The following is a 27,452-nucleotide window of genomic DNA, read 5'->3' on the forward strand; positions in this document are numbered from 1 at the left end:
GATGGCTGGCATTGATGCCTCGATCATCCTCAACACCGTGTAATTCAATAGATTGTTCAACAGCACCACCTACCAGTTGACTCCAAGTCTATCTCAAATTTTTGCTCTCCTTGTGTTCGTGGAAAGTCTCATCGCTTCCCACACCCACCTTCATCAATTAGTGTGCCTACTCCTTTAGATGTTATCTATTCTGACTTATGGGGGCCTTCTCCTGTACCCTCCAATAATGGTCATCATTACTACATTGAGTTTATTGATGCTTTTACTAGATTTACTTGGATTTTTCCTTTGTATACGAAATCTGAAGCCTTGTCCACTTTTTTTCGTTTTCGGACCATGATTGAAAAACAACTGAATAAGCCCATCAAAATCTTACACACTGATGAAGGGGGCGAATACCACAAATTTCATGATTATTTACAGGAACACGGAATCATCCACCGTTGCAGTTGCCCACACACTCACGCTCAAAATGGCGTCGCTAAGCGTAAACATCACCACATTGTTGATTCCGGGCTAACACTCCTCGAAATTCTATGCTTCCTCGATAGTTTTGGAGTGAAGCCTTTGCCACATCGGTTTTCTTGATCAACCGCCTTCCAACCCCGCTTCTTGGCCACAAGACTCCCTACGAGATGCTCTTTGGACGTCCCCCGGATTACTATCACTTCTGAGTTTTTAGTTGGGATTGCTACGTTCTACTATTTCTTGCTTCCACCACTTCGATCACCATTGACGTTGAGCCCACTTCCTTTACTTAAGTTGTGCGTGATCCAAAGTGGCGTGATGCCATGAATACCGAGTTCTCTACGCTGGTTCAGAACCAAACCTAGTCTTTTGTTCCTCCGCCACAAGACAAAAATATTGTGGGATTCCTTTCGGTGTTCAAAATTAAGCACTGTGCTGATGGTACCGTTGAATGATACAAAGCACGTCTCATTGCAAAAGGTTATCACCAACGAGAGGGGATTGACTTTTCGGATGCTTTCAGCCCAGTTGTTAAACCATGCACAATCAGGTTGGTTCTCTCCATTGCCACATCCAAGTCCTAGTCTATCCGCCAATTGGACGTCAACAATGCTTTCCTTCATGGCTACTTAACCAAGGAAGTCTACATGAGTTAGCCACCCAGTTTTTGACATCCATCCTACCATGATCATGTCTGCAGATTACATCGCTATCTCTATGGCTTACGGTAGGCTCCACGAGCCTGGTTCACTCAGCTCCACAATTTTTAAGTCACTCATGACTTCATTGAGTCCAAGGCTGATGCCTCACTGTTCATTCATCACACTCCTCGTGATGTTACTTTGGTGCTCGTCTACATTGATGATATCATCATCACTGGCTCCAACCCCGCTCTTGTTGATCAGTTCATTCAGGCCCTTGCTTCTAAATTCTCTCTACGAGACCTTGGGCCTTTGCATTTCTTTCTTGGGATTGAATCTCAGCCCACTATTGATGGCATGATTCTCTCTCAGCCCAAGTATGCCTTGGATCTTCTTCACCACACTCACATGACAGATGCTAAACCATGCACCACTCCTATGGCAGCTACTACTAAACTCTTTAGTTGGAACATAAGAGGGTTAGGGAGACCCCGGATTCATCATCAAATTTTGGAGTTCAACAGAACTCATAAATCAACTATTTGTTTTTTGCAAGAAATTAGAGTGAACCCTATAAGAGCAAAGAAAATTGTTAGGACTTTTTCTGTGTTTGATGAATCCTTGCTAATTGATCCAATTGGTTTTGTGGGTGGTTTATGTTTACTATGGGACAAAAGCAAATGTAATGTTAATGTTATCTTAACAAATGATCGTTTTGTGCAGACTCAAAATCAAAGATCAAACAAATAACAAACTATATTTTTGCACCTTTATTTATGCACCACCTTAAAAGCTAGAACAATGCATTTTATGGGATTGGATCAGACTCATTGCTGAAAATAATGAAGGTGCATGGATCCTAATGGGAGACTTCAACTCATACAGATTGAATGAGAACAAGTTGGGGGGAGACAAGTCACTCCAAACCATATTCGAAATTTCAATTGAATATAAATAACTGCAATTTAATTGAAATCAGCATGCATGGTTTGATATACATGGAAGAACGACACCACTTGGGAACACTTAGACTGGGTGCTCTCAAATGATTTATGGAGGAGGGAATTCCCAGATGCTAACTTGCTTAATCATCCCTTGTATCTGACCACTCCCCTATTTTGTTGGATACCACAGGTCTAACATTTTGCGGCTTGAGGCCCTTTAATTTTGAGGCCATGTGGTGCAGTGACCCAAGCCTTGAAAATGTTGTTAATAATGCTTGGAATATTAACACAGATGACTCACGAGCTATGACTTTCATTAAAATGCAAAATAATTTGGTAAAGGAGCTAAGATTATGGAATAAGAATCACTTTGGAGATATTCTCAAAAGAAAAGAAAATCTGTTAAATAGGATTGGGGAAGCTCAAAGGATTATTGTGAATAACCCTTAATATCACCCCACGATTAATCTGGAGAGAGCATTATAGATTCAACTAGAAAATATCCTTAAAAAAGAGGAAATATTTTGGGTGCAAAAAGCCAAAATTGACTAGATTAATTTGGGAGACAAGAAGAATAGGTTCTTTCACACCATGATGACTATCAAAAGAAACAAAATTAGAATTAATAGAATTAAAAATGATAATTGTGTGTGGATCCAAGATCAGGATGATGTTACCAATTTCTTTCTCAAGAAATTTGAAGATAGATTTAAATCAGAAGGAACTAGTAGGGATGATGATTTTATAGAGGGTATTAGCCCTAGTATCTCGATGAAGCAAAATGATCAAATTATAAAGCAAGTAACATACACTAAAATCTTGGAGGTAGTGAAGTTTATTAAGGACCTGAGAGCCCCAAGCCCTAATAGCCTAAATGCCCTATTTTTCAAAACATTTTGGCACATCATTGGGGGTTTAGAATGCAAGGCTGTCAAAGCCTTCTTCCATTCAGGGAAAATGAATACTATTTTTAATGAAACATTCATAGTCTTGATTTCCAAAACAAAGAACTCGGAGATTGTTAGTAACTGTAAACCCATAAGCTTGTTCAATGTGATCTATAAAGATATATCCAAGATTTCAGTTAATCGAGTTAAGTCATTCCTAGATAATATCACTTCCTTGTACCAAAGTGCCTTTGTCTCAAATAGGCAAATCAATGATAATATCCTAATTGCCCATGAGATTATTCACTCAATGAAGAAGAAGAAGAAAGGAATGGAATTATGGGATGTAAAGTGGATATGCAGAAATCTAATGATAGGCTAGAATGAGACTTCATGGAGAAAGTCCTTCTCAAATTTGGGTTCCATAAGAAATGGGTGGATTGGACTATGTCTTGTGTTAAGTCAGTCTCATACAAGATTCTTATTAATGGATCCCTAGGGATGCAAATGAATTAGACCAGATTTGAATCAGGGTATATTCAAATCTGATCCAACACTATTCATGTCGGATCGGATCTGATAGGATTCAATTTGAATTCGAATCTTATCGGTAAGTCAGATCTTTGGATCTGATCTGATTTGACTTGTTTTCTTTAAAAAATAATAATTTATTAAAAGAAAAATAAAATATACTAATTTAACTAAAGTAAAAACAAAAAATACAAGTATTTTTTAATTATTTTCATCATACATATATACATGTTTTTTATAAAAGATAAATAATATAATAAATTTATAAAATATAGTATAAAAAATATATTTATAAATAAATAAATAACATATATATTTATAAACATAATATATATCAGATTGGATAGGGAGGTGATTCGAATCCGATCTGATTTTTTATTGGATCCTATTACCCAATTTGATCTGATCCAAATATTTAAACAGGGGTGATATGAATTCGATCAAATAAGATCGAATCTCATATCGGATTGAATCATGATCCAATCCATTTGCACCCTTATGGATCCCCTTCAAGAAGTTTCACCCTATCTAGGGGGCTAAGATAAGGGAACCCTCTTTCTCCATATATTTTTGTTTTATGCATGGAAGCTTTGTCTAAAAAGTTTCAATATGAAGCGCCTAAACACCAAAGCCAAATAAGGTTTAGAGCCTTGAGAGGTAGGCTCTATATCCTAATCCTTCAATTTGTTGATGACTGCCTCATTTTTGCAAAACTTTTATGCCTGCTGGTTTCCAAATAAAAGATATTCTTAATTAGTTTGCACTAGCATGAGGACAATACCCAAACTTTGATAAATCTGCCCTAAGATTTTCAAAGAATGTTCCTAAAGACTTCATAGGATCCTTTCTAGATGCATAAGAATTCCTCTTGATGTGAAATCAAACTCTTACTTAGGGGTTCCTATGATTTTGGATGGGGTGACTAAGAGGACCTTTGGTCATTAAAGGGAAAGAATCTGCAACAAACTTGTTGCTTAGTTTAGAAGGAGTACATATACAAATATGTACATTATAAATTCATACAAAATATAAGGTTTTGTGCTCTACATATTTGTATTTGTACTCCTTCCAAATGGATCTTGTAGGGTGGAAGAAAAATACTCTCTCTCTTGCAGGAGAGTCACTCTACTTAACTCCACAATTAGTTCTATGCCCCAATTTATAATGAGATCTTTTAAGATCCCTTGGAAAACATCAAGGAGATCAATAGATGCCAAAGAAATTTCTTATGGTCAAATAATAATGGTAAAAAGCCTATCCACCTCTCATGAGTTGGAATAAAGTTTATTTGCCAAAACATTGGGGTGGGCTGGGGCTAAAGAACCTAAGTTGGGTAAATAATGCAAACCTTGCAAAACTTGGGTGGAAAATTATTACGGAAAAAAACAACCTTTGGGTCAAAGTTGTTAAAAATAAATACCTAAGAAGTGAGGACTTTTGGAATGCCAAAGATAAAAAGGGGATTTTGTTGGCATGGAGGGGGATTCTCAAATCTAGAGATCTTCTTAGTAGAGGTTTGTGTTGGTCAATTAGAAATGGGAGATCTATTAATTTTTGGAATGATAGATGGGTGGGGGTCTGCATCTTAAAAGTTGTTGTGAGAGGTAACACCCATGTAAATGAAGATCTCAAAGTTAGTGATTATGTAACTTGGTTCCAAATCTGATTTAGAACAAAATTAAAACCATCTTTATTCCCTCGGACCCAAAAAAAGATGTAGTTTGGAGACTAGACCCCAAGGGTAAATTTACTATAAATTAAAATTAGCTTACAAAGAAGCTTGTGTGATGGATAGTGGGCAAGTGGAACACCGAGGCTTCTTAAGCATGGTTTGGGGCCTCAATGTTCCTCCCAAAATTAAAACATTTATGTTCTTGCTCCTAAACTACAAATTGCCATCCAAAGACCTCCTCTGGAGGAGGGGTTTGCCCATAAGTGAGACGTGTAATTTCTGTGGGGATGATGAAAATATTGATCACATTTTCAAAAAATGCATGATAGCAAAGCCAATTGGACCTGAGTATGGTGAACCAATTGGACAAGGAAGGATCTATAAAAAGCTGGTGGTCTATTATGGACCTAAAAACAACCATATAGATAAATTCAATAGAGAGAAAGCCAACACAAAAAATAGAAAAGAAATATTTTAAATGACAAAAGTAATAATCCCTCAGGGATTAATCCTACAATTTCATTAATCATTTAGATGCTATAACCACTCATTAGGGGACAATAACACTAATAAAGCATGGAATTCAATATCTTGGAAAAGCCCAAGACCCGGGTCTATCAAAATCAATTTTGATGCATCCCACAATGACGAGGGGCGTTGTGCTATTGCTTGCATTGCCAGGAACTCCCTCAGTGAGGTCATGGATGTGAAAGTGTCCTATCGGGAATACCACCATTAATCTCATGGAGGGGAAGCCCTCAATATGACATTAATCTTTCTCATCGTCATTTCCTATCTTAGAAGACTCTTGAGTTGTCGTGGAGACTTCAGACCATCATTGAAGAATGTTTTCAATATGGTGGGGATGCTGGGTTGTAGTGTGGTGTTTTTCCATGCCTATCACGAAATAAATCAGGTTGCTGATTGATTGGCAAAAAAAGCTCTCACTCAAACCCTCTTGTCAGCATTAATCTTCGTTTGCTTCTTAGGCCTTTAGAATTCATTTGTTGTGATTTGTGGGACCACATACCATTAAACTTGTAGTAGTTCCTTAATTACCAAAAAAATTACGTTTAATCTAAAATTACATGATTTCGAGTCCTTAATAGTCCGTTTGATTGTTGAGAAAGGATTGAGAAGAGAAAAATCTTTAAAGAATATTCGATTTTCCAGGTGTTTGTTTTGAAGGAAAAAATGGGATGGAAAGAGATGGGACGCGGGTTCCCAAAACTCGATACGCGGGGTCGCACCAAAATGGTGAGACCCCACTGAGAATAGTAAAAAAGCCATTCGTGAGAAAATAATCCAACCCAGAGTGTCTTCTTCTCCTCACACGCCGTCCAACGGTACCTCGCCGGTGCCATCTCCGACAATTTTTTCCAAGGCAAGTTCAGATTTTGCATCCTCTGGCGATTTGTGTTCATTTTTTAACCATTATTGTCTTCTTTCATTGAATGAGCTTCCCCTTCAAATCTCACCGTTGTCTACCTTAATCCCTGGTCGTCCAGACCAATTTTCATTGCCAGAAAACGGTTGATCTACCGTTCAAGGCGTTGTTCTTCCATATCGACAGCCACTTGCGTTCATTTTAACGTCGGAGCTCCAGATCTGGCTTCCTGCGTCTGCCTCTTCCAGATCTGGCGTTTTATTTTTGATTTGTTTCAGGTCATCTCAAGCAAACCAAGTAGGGGATTTTTAGCCTGAGGTACCACATACCCTGTATATGTTGATCGTATTAATCTCTCTTTCATTTTTTCTATGTGTTGATCGATAGAAGTCTACTTTCCATTGTCATTTTTTGTTTCGTTTTTACATTCATATGATTATCTGTCTCTGAATCAGAACAAATGTTGAATAAACATCAGTCACCATGGGTTTCTGTGTTCATGTTTTTTTTTTGTTTTCTTTTTTCTTTTGAAGTTGTCATACCAGAAAAATTAAAAACACCTTGAAATGTATTTTTGCATTAACATTACCTGTCTTTTTCCTCAGTATAGAATACAATGTGAAAAATAAAATGCACAGGCCAAGATTGATTCCCACAGAATTTAAAAGAGCAGACACAATCATTACTTCAATTTGTTATCAAAAGGAGGTCAGAACAGAGTATCTTCCTATTCTCTTAAATGCCCAAATTCAACTTTAAAAAGATGAAGACCTGTAGAAAAAGAGGGGGAGATGTTGTTCGAAGCAAATCACTTAATTGTTCGAAAGCAGGTAAAAATAATTTTAATATAAGAAGCCCCAAAACAAACAAGGAGCTACTAGGGAACAATTATTCTGATGGGTGGATAGTGAAACTAGTAACTTCATGCTACAACATTTTTTTTTTTTTTTCTGTTGATTCTGTCTCTGTTAAACCAGTAACTTCATACTACCGCCCTCAAAGCTCCAAGGATAGGTTCCAGATTACAAGGATCAATTGTAAGATCCAAAAAGAAATCCTTCAATGTTCCAAGGATAGGTGCTGGTTGGGCCAGAAATAACAGCCCTCAAAGCTCACTAAAAAAGAGCCAAGAAAAATGGATTTTTTCAGGCCAAAACATCTGTTACAGACAAGCATATCTCCTTTGCCTGTTTCTTATCTGATTAGCATAAAAGTAAACAAAAGAATATAAATAAGTTTAACTACAATCTCATGGAATATGACAAGTAACTAGGTGACTGATCATGATTTTGTCTTCTGATCAGAACTTGGAGTGAATTTAAACTTTTGCTCATTTCTTCCCCTTCTATTCTGAGATTACCATGGAACCTGACATGTATGGTGGGTCATCTCTTCCTTTGTATTGCTATATGGATAGCATTTTTTAATTATCTGTGCTTTATGGGTAGAATTTTAATTGTCTTTTTGTGCAATAGTATCTTAGAAAACTCCATAAACTAGTGGCTATCCATAGCATAGGGTCTTGGGTTAGTTTTGACTATTGAAATGAGTTATTTACATGAAGAAGACTTGGGTTGCCGAGCTGTATTGATTTTTGCAAAACAGAGGGATTCATGGGTGTTTTCTTGATTAAGGCCTTCATGAGTTTAATTTGTGATGCCCATTCCAAGAGAAGATAGAATGGGTCATGTTGGTTTGTGCATGGTGTCCTATAGGTCTTTACAACCCAGATCCCCTATTCTTTAGTTTATTAAAGAATAGACTGGTTTGACAGAACCGTTTATATTAACTATTACAAGTAAGCTATATATTTAATATATAGGAGTTTTTAATTGTGCAATGTCAGCATGACACGTGGCAATATTAAAATACTATTGTGTCATGTCATCCAAAAAACAAGTCTTGTATTGTGGAATTGGAGATTGCATGGATTTGTCAAAGTGGAATGAATCCAACCATCTTGCAAAATTTTCTCAGCAACCAAACACTGGAAGTAGATTTGGTAGGATAATTGGTCTTAACAACCAAACACAGGTGATAGGATTGAGAAAAAAAATTTCCCTTCTCATCCCATCCCATCTCGTCTCATCCCATCCTTTCTCAGCAACCAAACTGACCATAATAGCTTGTTTGGTTTGTGCGATTGGGATGGGAAAATAGGAATATTCTTCAAAGATTCCTATTTTCCCATGTTTGTTTTGGGCGAAGTGATGAGATGCGATGAGAATTGGAACGCGGGGTCTCACCAAATAGGTGTGACCCCACTAAGAAAGGAAACAATTGAGAAACTTTTATCGAAGGAGGCAAGTTGAGCATCGTCTTCTTCTCAGCCGCCGTCCAACCATATACTCACTAGCTTCATCTCCGACGACCTTTCTCGAAGGTAAGCTCATATTTGGGTTCCTCTCATGATTTCCATTCGTTTCTATACCATTTTTACCTATTTTCATTGAATGAGCTCCCCATGAAATTTTCCCAATGCCTAGAGCCATTGTGGTCATACAGATCCAAAAAACATCTGATTTGCCATTGAAGGCGTTTATTTTAATGTCGAAGCTACATATCTAGCTTCTGGTGTTATGGTCCGTTTGGTTGCTGAGAAACGATGAGATGGGATGGGATGAGAAGGGAAATTTTCCCATCCCAGTTGCATAAATAATATGTTTTCAAAATTTTCTATAATTTTATTCTTATTTATCACACTTATTTTTGTTTAATATGATAAATATATGATATTAGAGATGTGCCCAAATGGCTTCTACAATTATTTTTTGTATTTTTTAATACTTTTGTTTGTTTTCATCCTTTTTAGTTTTTATTATTATTTAATTATTAAATCAAGGTTTTTTTTTTTGTAAAGGTAAAGTAATATTTATTGAGAAGAAATTACACAAGGAGGCTGAGATCAGTCCCATAAAAGTCTGACTGATCAAATCAGCAATTACACATTCCACCATGAGCTAGAAAGAAAAACAGCTGACACATTACAATTTCTGAAATCAGCAGACACAGACACCCAAGACATCAGCTTGCCCACTGTTTCCTGAATTAGCTCTTTCGGACTTAGAGTCTTGTTACTGAAAATCCTTCTATTCCTCTCAGCCCAGATGGACCACAATACAGCAATTGGAATCATCTTCCAAACGGTCTTCTTTTTCTTGCTCAAACCCATAAGCTGCCACCAACATAACAGCTCCTTAACTGACCTCGGCATCACCCAACTTAACTTCATCGAGCTGTGGAAATGGCTCCACAACTGAGCAGAAAACGGGCAGTGGATGCACAAATGGTCAGTGGATTCAACACTACTCCCACACAGACTGCAAGACAGGTCCAACATCTGAAAGCCCCTTCTCTCTAGGTTGTTTCTAGTAAGACATTTATTAAGAGCCATAGTCCAAACTAGGAAGTTGGCTTTAGTTGGGCTAGTGGGATTCCACACTTGATGATCAGGGAAATCAGGAATACCCCTCCTATAGAGGTTAGAAGCCAGAGACTTGACAGAGAACACCCCATCTGAGTTCCACTTCCATTGCCACTTATCCTCCGAATTGTAATCCAACTCATGGTTCTAAAGACAGGTCAACAGATTCAAAACCTCATCCACCTCCCAATCAAAAAGGTTCCTTCGAAATGAAGAAGACCAAAGAACTGAACCACCAAATACACTATAGCACTCTGCAACTGAAGCCTCTTGATCTGAAGCACATTGGAAGAGGAGAGGGAAGGAATCAGGGTTGATTTTAACCTAAAAGGTTGAATAGTTGACTTGCTACGAAATAGGAAAACAACTCTATTTTGGGTTGATTTTAAATTTGTATTTTATTTCTATCATCTATAAAACAATTATTCTTTGTTACGCTAATTTTTTCTAGGGAAATTGTCTAAAACTCACCATGACTTTTTAGTTTCTCTTAAACTCACCATAACTTTTCAAAATGTCCAAGAAACCCCACGTAAGTAACTTGATGTTAAACAGACTAAAGAGTGTTAGGAGATTACTATTTTACCCTTTGTCATATTCAACCCATTTTCAACATTTCAGAAATACCCCTGTTATTATTTGATCCAAAACCAATTTTTCAGCTTTCTTGAAATACTTTCAAGCAGTGCAATGAGAGCAATGAGAGCAAGCCGTCTCTCAACAAGTACAAATCTTATATATAAGGCAGTTGGGCACTTAAGGGCATTTTTAGTCATAAAAATATGTTTAATAAGGCTGACTTGCCATTCAGGGGCAGTTTGGTCATGAAAATTGCATTTATTCTGACATGGACAACTTCTGCCAATGTACACCCGGTGCTCTAATGGATGGTGAGTTTTGGAAAATAAAAACTCGCTGATATGGGGTTCTTTGGACATTTTGAAAAGTTATGGTGAGTTTAATTGAAATGATGAAAAGTCTTGGTGAGCTTTGGACAATTTCCCTTTTTTTAATATGGCCAATTAATATTAGAGTTAATGAAAAATTGGAGTTAATACCCTAAATATAAAACTTAATGATAGGGAATTGAATGAGGAGAAATGTAGTAGTTCAAATTACATTTTATACCCTCATAATTGGAGAGACCAAATTCGAAAATAGGGGTATTCTAGTCAAGAATAGGATTCAATGAATGTCATTGGGAGTTATTATGTATCTTAAATATAAGGCTTAATGATAAGGATTTGAATGAGAAAAAATGATTATTCAAATTACATTTCTGTCCTTACAATGAGGGGTCAAATTAAAAAAAATTGGGGTATTTTAGTCAAACAAAAAATTTCATTCTCATTCAAACTTTTAATAATAGTATAGATAGATATAGATTATTCACCATATAATTGGTTCGGAGCAGCAAGAACTAGTTCCAACCCAATTGTTAATCAGGACACAAACAGAACCAGAATTGACATAATTGGTTCAGTTTTTTCGTATAGACCTGACTCATTGACAGTAGGGGTGCAAGTTGGGCAGACTTGGGTTGCGCTTTTGTCAAAATTTGAATGGGCCTAGACTGAGTTCCAAGGCCGAAACAATGTAAAATGACAAATCAGGCCATAATGAGTTGTACTCTTAATTGACAGCTTTAGCTGCTGTAGCGAGATTGGGGCTAAGCTGGTCTGCTTGCATCAAAAGAGCAAAATGGCTTAATCTTTTTTTTAATAAATAATATATCACAGTTCATTAAAATACTTGATCTTTCTTTATCAATATAAAAAATTTGGACCATTTCTTGATTTGTGTGTATGGTTAATTTGGATGCTGGGTCCTTGTGAATTTGACAAATTTAATTTGTTTTATGCTCTAAAAAAACTAACCTGAAAATGAAGTCGGATAAGTACTGTTATGAATTTACTTTGGTTTTGGCAATGATAGTAAGTTGATGACTTGAATGTCGAATACAATTACATCAACTTTTTCAAATGTTGGTTACAACAGTTATAGTCATAAATTTTTAATAAACGATAGTGGATTTTATTAGAATTGTATTGGTTCAGGGGGTCTCAATTTTTTACATGGTCAATGAGTTAGAACCATGAAAACAGGAAAAACCAAAATAAAAAAAAACAGTGCAATCAGAAAACAAATATGGTGTCAATCCATCTGCCTTCCAGGTCTACAAAGGGCATCCACAACTCCTTTAGTTCAAGACTTCAGTGTGCCATCATGAATCTTATCTTCCTGACGAGTTTCTCCTTAGTTGTGCTCTTTGAGTTAAAAGAAATTCTGTTGTTTCTTTCACCATAAAATCAGCATAACTGCATAAGTGATGGAATTGAGGATTAATCTAGAAGATTTGATAATTTCTATCTCCATGTATTCATGAAAAACTCCTGCTAATTTGATTCTCTTAAAACTTGTAGAGGATGTAAAAGAGCCATCACCAGTAATTTTGTGAGTTACATTGCCATACTTGGGAAATTGTTGGTTCGCAGCATTCAACCAAACAAAATCTAGGCATTCCTAAAACCTAAATTTATTGATTCAAGCAATCCTAATCCTAATCATCCAGGTTTTTTAAGAACTGTTTTGGACTATTGTTGAAACATTTTTTTTTTTAAATCCAAATAATATTTAATAAACTAGAACTCAAATAAGTGGTTTGGCTAGTCTGCTAGCCAAATCATTAAAATTATAAAAAAGTATCCCATATGGGAGTCCCCTCTCTTTAAGTGGGGAGTTCCCCTCGCTCTAAGTGGGGAGTTCCCTCTCTTTAAGTGGGAGGGACAGGTGTCCTTTACCTAGGAGGAGGATGTAGTTACATAACTACCCCACTCCCTATTTAAGCTCCTTAAGAGGAAGCTAGAAGCACATATAGAGAGACGGAGAGACTTTTCGGAGAAAATTTTCACAAGAGATTCTTAAGGAAACAAAAGATAAGGAGAGAAGAAAAGAGAAGTGCTAAAGGGAAGGCGAGGAAGGAAAGTCTCACTAACATAGGTAGAAAAAAGAAAGGAAAGTCCTCGACTTCCTATTTACGTCTTCTGCTATGTATCCTTCTTTCTCTCTCTTTTATTTTTACTTTTGAGAAAGGAAATAGAGGGAAATAAACCATCTGCAACCAGGTGCGTTTACTTGGTTGATTACAGTCCCTCTTTCAAGACAAAGTTAGGGATTAAACCATCTACAGTCTAATTCACGAAGGCTGATTATGGTTCCCTTCAAATGAAAATGAAGAGTAGAGGGAAGTAAACCATCCACAACTAGGTGCCTTTACTTGGTTGACTATGGTCCCTCTTTCAAGACAAAGTTAGGGATTAAACCATCTACAGTCTAATTCTCGAAGGCTGATTATGGTTCCCTTCAAATGAAAATAAAGAGCAGAGGGATAAAAATCGTCTACAATCAAATCTTCAGTTTGATTGACTACGGTTCCCTTTTTGTATGCAAAAATCCAAGGATCAAGGCTGTCTACAGTCAGGATTTCATCTGATTGACTACAACTTCTTTTGAACAAAGGAGTGAGAAGGAAACTTGCTTTGTATTAAAAAGAAAAGAGAAATGTATTGTTGTATAGTTTCTCAATTGTATTTTCTTTTTCTTTCTTCTCATTTTTGTAGACCTGATATAAAAGAAAAGCAAATGAAAAGTTCTTTTTAAGTACCCTATTGTTCTTTTCTTTTGTTCTATGCATTCATTTCTCTAAGTCAGAATCAAAAGGTGTTCTCTACTTTCTTGTGGAGATGTAATTAAGGGGAACAATCCGTATGATTCCCTGATGGGCCTTACCCAAAATATTAAAAACTCAATCACTTGATTGAGTGAATTATGTTGCATGAGAATTTATTAAAATTTTCACACCAACATAATTTTGGCACGCTCGGCGGGACCCATTTTCCTTTTCATCTTTGACTTAGAGTATAGAACAAAAGGAGAGAACAAAAAAAAAAGAATGTGTAAATCTTATATCAATATTATCTACTTATAGGAAGAAATATCTCGAACATGGCACCTAAAGTGGTTGTCTACTACCACAAACTGACTGCTATGGAGAAGGAAAAGATAGGAGGCTCTAAGAAGTCTTCCTACAAGGCAACATTTACTGTGGACGTGAATCCTCTTGCTGCTGCTACAATGTCTTCTGTCACTAAGGTGGAGAAAAAGGTCAAGAAAGAGAAAAAAAGGAAGGTCACTAAGACCTCTCCTGTGAGGAAAAGTCTACATTACTCTGTGCAGAAGGTAGGTTTGAAGCCACCCAAGGCAAATTCCTCCAAAATGATTGCTTTGTTAATCTTGAATATTACAAAATCAATGGTGACTTCCCCGAAGAAGTCCACTAAAGTAAGGGCTAAGGTTATTTACCCTTCCCAAATCATGATAGGAACCATTCCAGTGAAACTCTCGATTCCTCCTACAACATCAATCATGATGGTCACTATTTCTGAAGAGAAATCTACTCTTCAAACCTTTAATGAGGCTAAAGGAGAAAAGGCAACAGATGTTCTTTCATCTACACAATTGAAGCCCCGAGTAATTAAACTTGGAAGTTCAAGTGGAAAAGGTTCTTCCTCTTGTGGGAAGAAAATTATTTATAATCAGAAGCCTTCAACTAGAATTGAAGGATCTTCAAAACAATTTCCAATTCCCGTTCGTAAGCCTAGATCCAAGAGGCCTCCAAAGGCTAAAAAGTTACAAAGTAGCACTCTCATTCCCCTTGCTGATTTTACTACAGAAAGATCAAAAAAAGCAAAATTAGACATGGAAGCTAAAAAGTGGGCTTTTATTTCTAGATACATGTTTGCTAAACAAGAAAGTTTTTACTTTGCATCGAGGGCATATATATGCCCAATGAAGAACTTAAGCCCTATAAAGGCCCTATCACTAGAGCAAGAGTTCAGTTGTTGCAAAGTTCTGAAGACATGTCAAGTTCAAGTTTAACCAGTGAGTCTGTCACTTCCAAAGTTAAACTAATCCAAGAAGATCATAAATCTTCAATTCAAGAAGATGAGTTTGTGGATGAAATTACTTCACAATTGCAAGGAATTGCTATGTCCTTGGGAGAAGATCAAGAGCCATCTCCTATGACAGTCATGGTGACTGGTACTTCAAGTTTAGAAGAGCAAATTCAAGAGATGTAGCGAAAGATGGCAGAAAAGGATGAAGAAATTGCATCTTTGGCTGCTCAGTTGGCGGCTCAAGCAAGCACATCTGCTAGAGAGTCGTCTCAATAAGCATCAACTTCTGCTCCAGCTCCTCAAATAGATCTAAAGACACTTATTGTAGAGGGAATAAAGGAATTCCAGACATCTCTCACACCACCTGTCCTTGGTTATAGGAAACCATATCCTGCCCATTATGATACACTTCCATTTCCTTCAGGATATCAAAAGTCCAACTTTAAGAAATTTGATGGAATAAATGGGTGAATTAGCAATGTCTGATGCCTTATTAATAAGGAAATTTGTGCAATCCTTAAAAATAGCAGCTTTTACCTGATACACAATTAGCACCAGGATTAATCATCACATGGGATGATATGGAACATGCTTTCTTAGCACAGTTTGTGAGCTCCAAAAGGAAATTATCAATTACAAACTTGGCTGAAACGAAACAAAGGCCAAATGAAAGTGTAAATGAATTCATAACACGTTGGAGAAACATGAATCTTTAGTGTGTTGAGCAATTAAAGGAAACTTCAGCAGTACAAATGTGCGCTAACAATCTCTTGCCAGAGATTGCCACCTTTGTAGGCACAGCAGAATCTCAATCATTTGATGCATTGGTTTCCAAAGCCAATAATGTGGAAAGACAAATTGCTAGGCAAAAGACTCTGGCGTGCAAGCCCAATCCTCCTTCAGAAACAAAAAAGGATGGCAAAAAGCCTGTAGGCAAAGGAGAGGCCATGGTCGCCTTTGTTAATATTAAAAAGAAGGATAAGGCTAAGGGAATGGATGTCCCTAAGCCTATAACTCTGCAAGAAAGAAGGGAAAAGAAATACTCATTTGACAATGAGGATGTGGAAGGAGTTTTTGTAGATCTCTTAGCAGCAAAGGCAATTGAGTTGCTAGAGCCAAAGAGACCATCTAAGGTGAACAAAACAAATGATCCGAAATATTGTTGGTATCATAGGATGGTCAGCCATAGTATCAAAGATTGCTTCGTTCTCAAAGACATCATCCAATCAATGATAAATAGGGGAGAAATTGAAATCGCAGAACCTCCTCCTAAGGAAACTATTGCAGCTGCAAATAATGTTTCTCTATTAGAGGAAGAGGGTCCTACCTTCCCTTCATTATATGAATCGATGCAAGAACTAAGTGTGATGTGCTTCGGTGATTCTTCTGAGGATGAAACAAATTGGCAAATTGTAGTCAAGGAGGCAAATGGGGCAGTCAAGCCCATACAAATTACACTCTCCAATTCTCTAGGCATTAGATTTCGGGGACAAAGAGCCTCCACAATGAACAATAAGAAGAAAAATAAGAGGGAACTTAAGAAAAAGTTCAAGTTGATTTTGAAGAAGAGTATGGACAACCCCCAAGGTTTCTAATCACATTGAAAGAGTACATCCCAAAAGAAATCTTGGGAGAAAGTTTTGATGAATTGGAAGTAGCACCATGTTATGTGGCTTCATGCAAAGAAAATGAAGAACCCACTACTGAAAATGAGGTGGATCAAATTACTTTGCAGTATAGCCGAAAACACAAGAAAGAAAAGAATATAGATGGTTTTATCTCCAGAGTAGAAAATGAAGAGCCAGGAAAGAAAAGGGAGTTAGAGTTGACTCAACAAGTTCAACAAGACAAGGAGGAAGACCATAGATTAGAGAATCTAATCAAAGTCAAACCTCAAGTTCACAAGGCATTGCAAGAAACAAAATTGCACATTAAATATGACATTCTTGCGCATCTGAAGCGCATTCCTGCATTATTAAGTGTTTATGATGCTCTCTAACTTTCTCTAGAATTGAGAAAGGCATTGATTCAGGTATTGCTTAATCCTGAACAATTCAAAGATGAAGTTAATCAAATTGAAGCACAACCAGAGTCCCCAAAGGTTTGTGCTTCACGTATGGCATGCATATCTTCTGATGATGAAGACTTGTAACTTGGGACGGAATATCACAACCGTCTTTTGTATATATCAGGGGTAATTGGTGATACTCCCATCAATAGAGTTCTCTTAGATTACGGATCTGCTGTTAACCTTCTACCCTTGAAAACATTATTGGTTATGGGTATGAGACCTTGCCAATTATCCCCCTCATGTTTGACCATTCGAGGGTTTAATCAAGAGGGGCAAAAATCAATGGGTACCATTGCTTTGAAGATTGAAATTGGGGAGCTATATTCCGATGCTTTGTTTCATGTTATTGATGCAGATACTTCGTATAATGTCCTTTTAGGACGTCCATGGTTACACACATACGGAGTTGTCCCATCAACACTTCATCAATGCTTTAAGTTTAGTAAAGATGGAGAGGTAGAAAAGGTGGTTGCAGATACGGATCCATTTCTAGGAGAAGTACATTATGCGGATGCTAAATTTTATAAATCTGCTAATTTTCAATCTTTCCCTTTTTCAAAGGAAGAAGTTAAAGAGAATGGTGAAAGTAGTCTTCAAGAGTGCAAAGAGCCATCAACTTCTAAAGTCAAGATTGTTGTATCATTGCAGCAGGAAGTCAAAGGGAAGCAAAAACCTCAAGTTGACTCAAAACCTAAAGCTACCTTTAGGTACATTCCAAAAAGCCCAAGGAAATTGGGGCAAAAGGCTCTTACATCATTGCAAGAGACTACAATGGCAACATTGATGACAAGTTACACTTGTCCACTTAGGAAGATTGATCAATCCATCCTATACACTCAGTTTATTGTGTCAACTTCCCTTCCAAAAAGTGGAAGAAAGAATAAAGGGTTAGTTCTCCAAAAGTTCAAGCCATTGAGTCACTACCATAATCCTACATGTAGTGATGCAGCATCGACCTCAACAATCCCTATGTTCACAGAACGTGAAAAGACTATTTTCAGCCAAGAGGAGATAAAGCCATGAGTCTCTGTGTTCAAACGACTTAGAGGTTTGAAGAATACACAAAAAAATGAAAAGAAACGAGTCTCTGTTTTCAAGAGACTTGTACTTCCAAACCAAAAGGTCAACAAGGTTGTGGAAAGGAAAGAGCAACCCAACATTATCATTAAAAAGTTAGAAGATGGTGGAGAATTCAAAATAGAGATCAATTACATCTCCACCAAAGAGCATGAATCCTCACATCTGGAGGATCAAGGTATGAACCCTATTTAGGATTCTGATACTTCAATGGCACTTCAAGGTACAAACCTTAGTTGTAATAATTTGCAACAGGTAATGCCTCAAGAGGATATCCCTCACTCAATCTTTTCCACGAAGATGAAGAAATAGAAGAAGTTAAAAGAGGCTCAAAACCTGTACCATCAAAGCTTGAAGATGGAGGTCAAGCAACGATAGATAACCTTCAAGAAATCAACCTCAGAAGTGTTGAAGACCCCAAGCCCATCTTTGTTAGTGCTCTACTTACTAGGGAAGAGCTAATAATGTATGTATCCTTAAAGAATACAAAGATGTTTATGCTTGGGGATATAAAGACATGCTAGGATTAGATCCTAAAATAGCTGTACATAGATTAGCTATTTCTAAGGATAGACATCATATAAAACAAGCTGAACGTCACTTCAAACTAGAGTTCACTGTAAAAATTGAACATGAGGTTGATAAATTGTAAGTGTTGGTTTTATCAGGGATGTTAAATATCCTACATGGCTTGCTAACATTGTTCCTGTTAAAAAGAAAAATGGACAAGTCCGCATCTGTATAGATTTTAGGGATCTTAATGATGCATGTCTAAAAGATGAATTTCCACTACCTATTACAGAATTGCTAGTGGATGCTACTACGGGATTTGAAGCATTGTCCTTCATGGACAGCTTTTCAGGTTATAACCAAATTAAGATGGCTCTAGAAGATGAAGAGCTAACTGCTTTTTGAACTCCAAAAGGGATATTTTGCTACATAGTTATGCCCTTTGGCTTGAAAAATGCTGGAGCTACATACCAGCGAGCCATGGCAATCATATTCAATGATATGCTCCACAACACTGTGGAATGTTATGTTGATGATTTAGTGGTGAAAACTAAGAAAAGAGAACACCACTTAGATGATCTCAAAAGGGTTTTCGACAGACTTCGAAAACACCAACTTAAAATGAACCCCTTAAAATGTGCATTTGGGGAAGCTTCAGGAAAATTCCTCGGATTTATATGCCTCATCCTTGAAATTTGCGAGAATTATGTGGCTTACAAGGGAGACTTGCTTACATAAGGATATTCATCTCCAACTTGTCTGGTGGATGCCAACCTTTCTCTAAGTTGACGAGGAAGAATGCACCTTTTATATGGGACGAAGCATGTCAAAATGCTTTCCAAAGCATAAAAAAATATTTGTTAAACCCGCAAGTGCTTGCCGCACCAATAAAAGGAAAGCCATTAATATTATATATTTCAGCTTCACCAAATTCTCTGGGGGCATTTTAGCTCAAAATAATGATAAAGGAAATGAATATGCCCTTTATTATCTGAGTAGAGCCTTAGTTGGAGCTAAACACAATTATTCTTCAATTGAAAAGATGTGCTTAGCTTTAGTATTTGATGTTCAAAAACTACGACGTTATTTGCTTGCACATCTAGTTACTTTAATTTCTAAAGCTTGTCCCCTCAAATATTTGCTCTCTCAACCTGTTCTAACGGGTAGGCCAGCAAAATGGTCACTTATTTTATCTGAGTTCGAGATAAAATATGTTCCTTTAAAAGCAATAAAAGGACAAGATTTAGCTAACTCCTTAGCAGCTCATCCTGTGCTAGACAACATTGAGCTTTCAGAAGACTTCCAGACGAAAGGGTCTTATACATAGAAACTGAAAGACCATGGCAACTCTATTTTGATGGAGCTTCTTCAAAACAAGGTGTAGGAGCGGGGATTGTGTTCATCACTCCCATAGGAGATTTAATTCCATATTCTTTCTCCCTCACATCATTATGCTCAAACAATACAGCCGAGTATGAAGCAGTCATTATCGGTTTAGAAAAGGCTCGGGAGATGAATATTAAATATTTACAAGTCTCCGGAGATTCTCAATTGGTGGTTAACCAGTTAAATGAATTGTATGGGGTTAAAAAGTTTAGTTTAATCCCTTACTTTAATAGAGCTAGAGAGCTGATATCTCAATTCAGCAGCATACAAGTGAGTCACATTCCAAGATCATAAAATGATAAGGTTGGTGCCTTAGCTAAGTTGGTTGCGTCTCTTAGCTTACCTGAACAAAGACAACTTCAGATCATAGTCGGCGAGAGACATGTTCTTCCCCCCATAAATGAAAGAGTTTGGGAAGCTGAGCTTGTGAACTTTGTCACAATTCAGTCAGAAGAAGAAACCTCAGATTGGAGAATGCCCATAATCAATTATCTACAGTATAGGTTCATCCCGGTAGATCCTAGGAGTACTGATGTACTACGCCAAGCTGAACATTATAGATATATAAATGAGACTTTATACAGAAAATCCATAAATGGAATTCTACGTAAGTGCCTTTCTGGAAATGAAGTCCAACAAGCTCTCCGCAAATACATGCATAAGTGTGTGATATACATCATAATGTCCCTGAAATGATAGGACATTTAGAAGAATTTGGCTATTTTTGGCCCACTATCATCTTAGATGCTATCTGCATCTTAAGGAATTGTGTTAACTGCCAAAATCTAAGGGGTATGTTACCAGAAGCTGTCAATGTTAACATGGTCACAATGTACCAAATTGAAGAAGAAATAGATTGGAGACAACCCGTTATTGATTATTTATAGTATGAGAGATTACCTATAGATCCAAAGAAAAGAGTCGATATACGTCGGTGGGCCCCATGTTTCACTTATTTTGGCGACACCTTATATAGAAGCTTTGATGGAATCTTGTTAAGATGTCTATCTAATGAAGAGGCAAGAAATGCATTATATGAAATCCATTAAGGCACATGTGGAGCTCATCAAGTTGGACCAAAAGTTGCAGGCCAATTAAAAAGGTTAGGTTATTATTGGCCTACTATGATTTGAGATGCAATACAATTTGCTTATACTTGCAAAGTATGTCAACTTCATGGCGATTTTATACATCAACCGCCCATGCCTCTTCATCCTACAACATTATCATGGCCATTTGAGGCTTGGGGCCTAGATGTCATCGGTCCTTTTAAACCACCATCTTCTAAGTTACATTCATATATTTTGGTTGCCATAGATTATTTTTCCAAGTGGGCAGAGGCAATTCTATTAAAAGAAGTTAGGGCAATAGATGTTGCCAACTTCGTTCAAAACCATATCATATACAGATATGGAATTCCTTCCAAAATTATATCGGATAATGCCTCGAACTTTAAGTACAAGGCCACGATAAAGTTAGCTGAGAAATATAAATTTCAGCTTGCTAAGTCTGCAGCTTATAACCCATTGTCAAATGGACAAGCAGAAGCTTTCAACAAAGTTCTTTGCAAAATACTTAAGAAGATGGTATTGAAGAATAAAAGAGATTGGCATGAACGCCTCCTTGAAGCACTTTGGGCATATCGAACAACAGTGCGGACAGCCACTAGATGCATACCTTATAGTTTGGTATTTGGAGCAAAAGTCTTCCTCTAGAAGTTCAATTGCCCTCTTTAAGGATTGCAACACAACTCATACATCCGGAAGAAAATGTAAAGATAAGGCTTGTGGAACTTGAGGCTCTTGATGAGGAGAGACTCATAGCTCAATAAAGATTTGAAGTTGACCAAGCCCAAGTTGCAGGCGCCTTTAATAAAAGGGTGAGATATCGGTCATTTGCGGTAGGAGATTTGGTCATAACTGTTAGAAGACCTATTGTAGTCACAAGGAAAACTTTAGGGAAATTTGAACCCGAATGGGAGGTCCATATGTAGTCACTAAAGTCTTCCCAAAAGGAGCATATGAACTCTCCGCTTTGAAAGTCAAGTAAAGTACCATTGTGTAAATGATAAATTCATTAAGTGCTTTTATGCTTAAACAAAAAGAAGGCCTAAATGAAGACCCCTCGACGCCGTGGTTAAACTGATGAGACAGCCCACCAATCTCTCTTACATGATTAAACTGTTGAAATAAGCCCAAAAAAATATGGGCATAAAAAAAAGGCAAGAGACCACCAAGTGCTCTTATGTGGTTAAATTGATGAGTAAAACCACCATGTCTGCATGTGGTTAAACTACTTGGACAAACCACCAATGATATCAGTACATGGTAAAACTGCTAAAATGCCCCACCAATCGCTCTTATGTGTTTGAACTGTTGGAGCGGCACATGAACTACGTTTGCTTGATCCCTAAACGGGTACATAGGCAGCCTGCAAGAGTATAAACTGTAAATGGCTAAAACAAATCCAATTTCCATTTGGTCTGATACCATCACCTAAAGGCACTTAAAGAATTCTTAACGGTGGAAAGCCTCACCCTATAGTGCCTTAAGAATGAATACATAATAATGATTCCTTCTTTTTTTGGTCTCTATTGTGATATCCTCATTTGATATCCATAAATACATTAATAAGCTCTCAACTGATCTCTGCTATCAAATCTGAAATTGATCTCTTTTACAAGACCAAAAGTTGTCTTTTCATCAAAACCCTTAAATCTGAAATCAATCTCTGATTGTCAATCAGAACCATCATCAAGTAGTTAAAATCTATAAAAATTGATATCTGTTATTCCCTCTTTATTAGGTCCAAACCATTCCCATAGTCATAATAAAAAGTTCAAATCTGAAATTTATTGAAACATTCTTCTGTAAAGGGGATCAAAATAATCTTTTTTTGAGGTCAACTTGACCTAATCTTTTTATGAGATCAAAATAGTCTTCAATAATGTCAACTTGACCTAATCTCCTTATGAGATTAAAACCCCTAAATCTGAAATTAATCTTTGATGGTCAATTAGAATCATCAAGTAGTTAAACCTTATAAGAATGGATATCTATTATTCTTTCTTTATGAGGTTCAAATCATTCTCTTTGTCAATAGTAACAGTTCAAATCTGAAATTGATCTCTTTATGAGATTAAAAGCTTGAAATTTATTGAAACATTCTTTTGTAAGTTATCATCAAGGGATCAAAGTAATCTTCAATGAGGTCAACCTGACCTAACTTCATTATAATATCAACATGATTTTCAAATAAATGTGTATTTTTAAAACAGATTTTGTTACAAGATCAATTATCTTTAAACATTTTGATATGATCTCTTTATGAGATCAAAGCAACCTTTTAATCCTTCCACCTTTATGAGGTCAAATTTTTAAGTTGAGAATATATTAATCTAAGACTAAGGTAGTTTTCATCTCTTTGGGAGATCAAAATGATTTCTTAAAGTTGATTTCTGCAGTCTCCAAATCAAATCCTTCCCTCTTTTCAAAGCTGAAATTGAGAACATATCAGCCTAAGACCAAGGAAGTCTCCAATTAGGTCTACTTGAAAAAAAATCAAAATAATTTTCAAACAGAAGAAAATCTCCTTAAATTGATTATTGTAGTCAAATATTTTGATATAATCTCTCTAATGATATCAATCATTGATCTAAGGAGGATGAAACAAATATTTATGAGATCAGATTTTCTTCTTTTTCTAAGTTTGATCTCTTTTATGAGATCAGGTGTAAACTGATTACTGTAATGAGGAAGGGAGTCACCTGTGAGAAGTCCCTGATTAAAAAATCATCAGTACTAAAAACAGAGTGAACATACCTGAAAAAAAAAGAAATCTTAGTTCGCTAAGAGAATAGGAAAGTGTTGGCAAAGTTGTTTTTGACAACCAAAACATAGGCTGTGTTCGAAATAAGATCAACAAATCAGAATATATAGGGAGAAAGATAAGGAAGTTCTGCTATGTTTTGCAGAGACATGCTGTTTCTGATGCAGTAGCTATACTGCAAACTTAACTTCTTAATAAACAGCAGATACACTGTTTCAGCAGACATGCTGATGCAGTAATTATACTGCGAAATTGGTTTAAAGAAAACAGCAGATATGCTGATATGGTACTGCAAACTTGGCTTTAAATAAACAGCAGATGTGGTATTTCAGCAGAAATGCTGCAGTTATTATACTGCGATAATCCATTGAGGAAGCAAGTGAAGCTTTCTCTTGATAGCAATCAAATATATATATATCAAACTTGGTTTAGGGGTTTTTCTCCTCAAGAGGAGAAAAAATCTCTCTTTGTTCATCCACCACTTCAGAAAACAAAGAAAACTTTCTTTGTTTAATCACAGATTGTGAAGAGAAGACAAAAAGTCTCTCTTGTTGAAAGATTTCAGCAAGTCCTTGACTTGAATATTGAAAGAGAGGTTTCCCTTTCTCTCATGAACCATAGAGAGCTTGTGAGAAGCCTGTGGAACAAAAAATTAGAGGCCGGAATGCCAGCCCATGTCTTTTATAGCCAAAATCAGTCTTACAATCCTAATGTTATTAGGATTGTTCATTAGGGATAAGAACAAAGGTTGGGGCGTGCAGCCCACTTAACAACTTTATAACAACTTATTTGTGGGCCTATTTTAATTTTAAATAAGATTTTTTTTTTGAAAAAGGTAATGTAATTTTATTTAACACAGAATAAAAACAAACTGCAATTCAGACCCAAGAAGGCAGTTTGAAATGCAGTCGGGATTACAATCTCCACCAGGAGCAAGACTGAAACAAAACGGGCAAGTTAAGATCTCTGAACTCCCTAGAAATGGAAATCCAAGAAATCAGCTTGCCCACTGCTCTCTGAATTACATCATCAAGACCTTTAGACCTATTACAGAAAACTCTACTATTCCTTTCTGCCCAAGTGGACCACAAAACAGCAGCTGGGATTGTCTTCCATATCAGCTTTCCTCTCTTACTTAGAGTCTTAGACCCTTCAACCCAAGCCCTCTTAAAGAGGTTGGGACCACTTCTTAAGGGGGTTAAATGCAAAGAAAATAAAAACCCAAGCCCTCTTAAATAAATTAAGATGCTGGGACCACTTCTAAAAGGGAGTTAAATAAAAAGAAAATGTAATCCAAACCCTTTTAAACATATAAAAAGAAAATATAAGCCCAAAACCTTAATAAACTTTCAAATTCTACCCCTTACAATATTTCCAATTCAAATGGATTCAAATTGACCATTAATACCCTTATGGGCCCACCTGATGTTTAATTAAAATTATTCATCAAATAAAACAAAGTAAAAATATAAAAAATAAAAAATAAAAAAAGGAGTAAATTACATCCATCTTTGGATGCTATAAAAAAAGAGACCTATTCAAAATCCTATTCAGATTAGGACTCCTGTTCCACAAAAAAAAAAAAAAAACTAATTACATGATTATTTCAAAAAAAAGTCCTACTAAAGCCAGGATTCCTCCACGAATCCTAAATCCTACTTAAATTAGGACTCTTATTTTATGAGCCTACAAAATAATTATCTTGGTCAAAAACAACTTGGGATCAAGGTTTAAGGGTGGATTAAAGATAATTTCATAAAATCAAAGAGTCCTACTTCAACTAGGACTCTTCCAACTGTGACAATCTGTGATTAACCCTCAAATACTCAAATACTCAAATCAAATCACACAGTTTATAACATCAAGCATAACAAAATCGAGAGTACTAGGACTCTTGATTATATCAAATTTTGTCTACTGAAAAGATATTGCAAGAGTCCTGATCATACTAGGACTCTTCCAATTTTGGCTCAATTCTTTTCTAACGATAGAACTTTCATAAATTTTGACTTTAATTGCTTATTTGAGCCTTGTATGCCCATATTCTAGAATTCTGGGCCCACAGTGCTCAAGGGGGCACTGTTGAAAACATTTTTTTAAACCCAAATCATATTTAATAAATTAGAACTCAAATAAGTGGTTCGGCTAGTTTGCTAGCCAAATCATTAAAATATAAAAAAGTATCCCGTATGGGAGTCCCCTCTCTTTAAGTGGAGAGTTCCCTCTCTTTAAGTGGGAGGGACGGGTGTCCTTCACCTAGGAGGAGGTAGTTACATAACTACCCCACTCACTATTTAAGCTTCTTAAGGGGAAGCTAGAAGCACATATAGAGAGACGGAGAGACTCTTCGAAGAAAAATTTTTACAAGAGATTCTTAAGGAAAGCAAAGATAAGGAGAGAAGAAAAGAGAAGTGCTCAAGGGAAGGCAAGGAAGGAAAAGTCTCACTAACACAGGTAAAAAAAGGAAAGTCCTCTCTGTGAATACTTCCTATTTACGTCTTCTGCTATGTATCCTTCTCTCTCTCTCTCTTTTACTTTTACTTTTGAGAAAGGAAATAGAGGGAGATACACCATCTATAACCAGGTGCCTCTACTTGGTTGATTATGGTCCCTCTTTCAAGACAAAGTTAGGGATTAAACCATCTAGAGTCTAATTCTCGAAGGCTGATTATGGTTCCCTTCAAATAAAAATGAAGATTAAAGGGAAATAAACCATCTACAACCAGGTGCCTTTACTTGGTTGATTATGGTCCCTCTTTCAAGACAATGTTAGGGATTAAACCATCTACAGTCTAATTCTCGAAGGCTGATTATGGTTCCCTTCAAATGAAAATGAAGAGTAGAGGGATGAAAATTGTCTACAATCAAATATTTAGTTTGATTGACTATGGTTCCCTTTTTGTATGCAAAAATCCAAGGATCAAGGCTGTCTACAATTAGAATTTCATCTGATTGACTACGGCTTGTTGTGAAGAAAGGAGTGAGAAGGAAAGTTGCTTTGTATCAAAAGAAAAGAGAAATGTATTGCTATATAGTTTCTCAATTGTATTTTCTTTTTCTTTCTTCTCATTCTTGTACACTTGGTGTAAAAGAAAAGCAAATGAAAAGTTCTTTTTTAAGTACCCTATTGTTCTTTTCTTTTGTTCTATGCATTCATTTCTCCAAGTCAGAATCAAAAGGTATTCTCTACTTTCTTGTAGAGATGTAATTAAGGGGAACAATCCGTATGATTCCCTGTATGGGCCTTACCCAAAATATTAAAAACTCAATTACTTGATTGAGTGAGTTATGTTGCATGAGAATTTATTAAAATTTTCACACCAACAACTATGAGTATGGTTTCTTATTCAAGAGAAGTAGTTTAGTAGGACTTGCAAATTTCAATTTAACTCAGTGGGCTTGAAGAATTACATTTGCCAGAGCGCTGTATGGTATGTGAATTCATTACGTAAAGGTGATGAGCTTTTAGGAATCCAAAATGCAGGATCTTGAACATCCACATTGAGAACAAGGTAATTATTTCATCAAAAGGCAAGAAAGGTAAATGTATAATATCAAAATTCTCCATCTTTGGAATGTAAAAAGCAACTGTTGTTTGTAGTTTAAATAAATTAAGCACAAAATAGTTGTGGGTTGAAAAAGACAATGTTTACACCCTTTCTAGGCTTGTA

General features: G+C 36.4%; 2 protein-coding genes across 4 annotated transcripts in view; both read left to right on the forward strand.

The window, feature by feature from the left end:
• Positions 1-6,327: 6,327 nt before the first annotated feature.
• Positions 6,328-27,452, forward strand: part of LOC104607259 (25.3 kDa vesicle transport protein SEC22-1-like) — a 34,947-nt gene continuing 13,822 nt past the window's right edge. Inside the window, exons 1-2 of one of the 3 annotated variants that reach the window (XM_088903516.1) lie at positions 6,328-6,527; positions 6,652-6,848. The gene's annotated coding sequence lies outside the window, so the exon portion shown is untranslated. Of the gene's footprint in view, positions 6,849-27,452 lie in introns of all 3 variants that reach the window. The other 2 variants (XM_088903517.1, XM_010272858.3) reach the window with 2 other exon arrangements.
• LOC148792206 (uncharacterized) lies at positions 17,263-18,972 on the forward strand. Its single transcript, XM_088903749.1, has 4 exons — positions 17,263-17,867; positions 18,027-18,235; positions 18,313-18,523; positions 18,726-18,972. The coding sequence occupies exons 1-4, from the start codon at positions 17,263-17,265 to the stop codon at positions 18,970-18,972; spliced, it is 1,272 nt and encodes a 423-aa protein (XP_088759875.1).

Source organism: Nelumbo nucifera, chromosome 4 (assembly GCF_055504915.1).
Source record: "Nelumbo nucifera cultivar China Antique chromosome 4, China Antique-T2T, whole genome shotgun sequence".
Taxonomy (NCBI): Eukaryota; Viridiplantae; Streptophyta; class Magnoliopsida; order Proteales; family Nelumbonaceae; genus Nelumbo; species Nelumbo nucifera.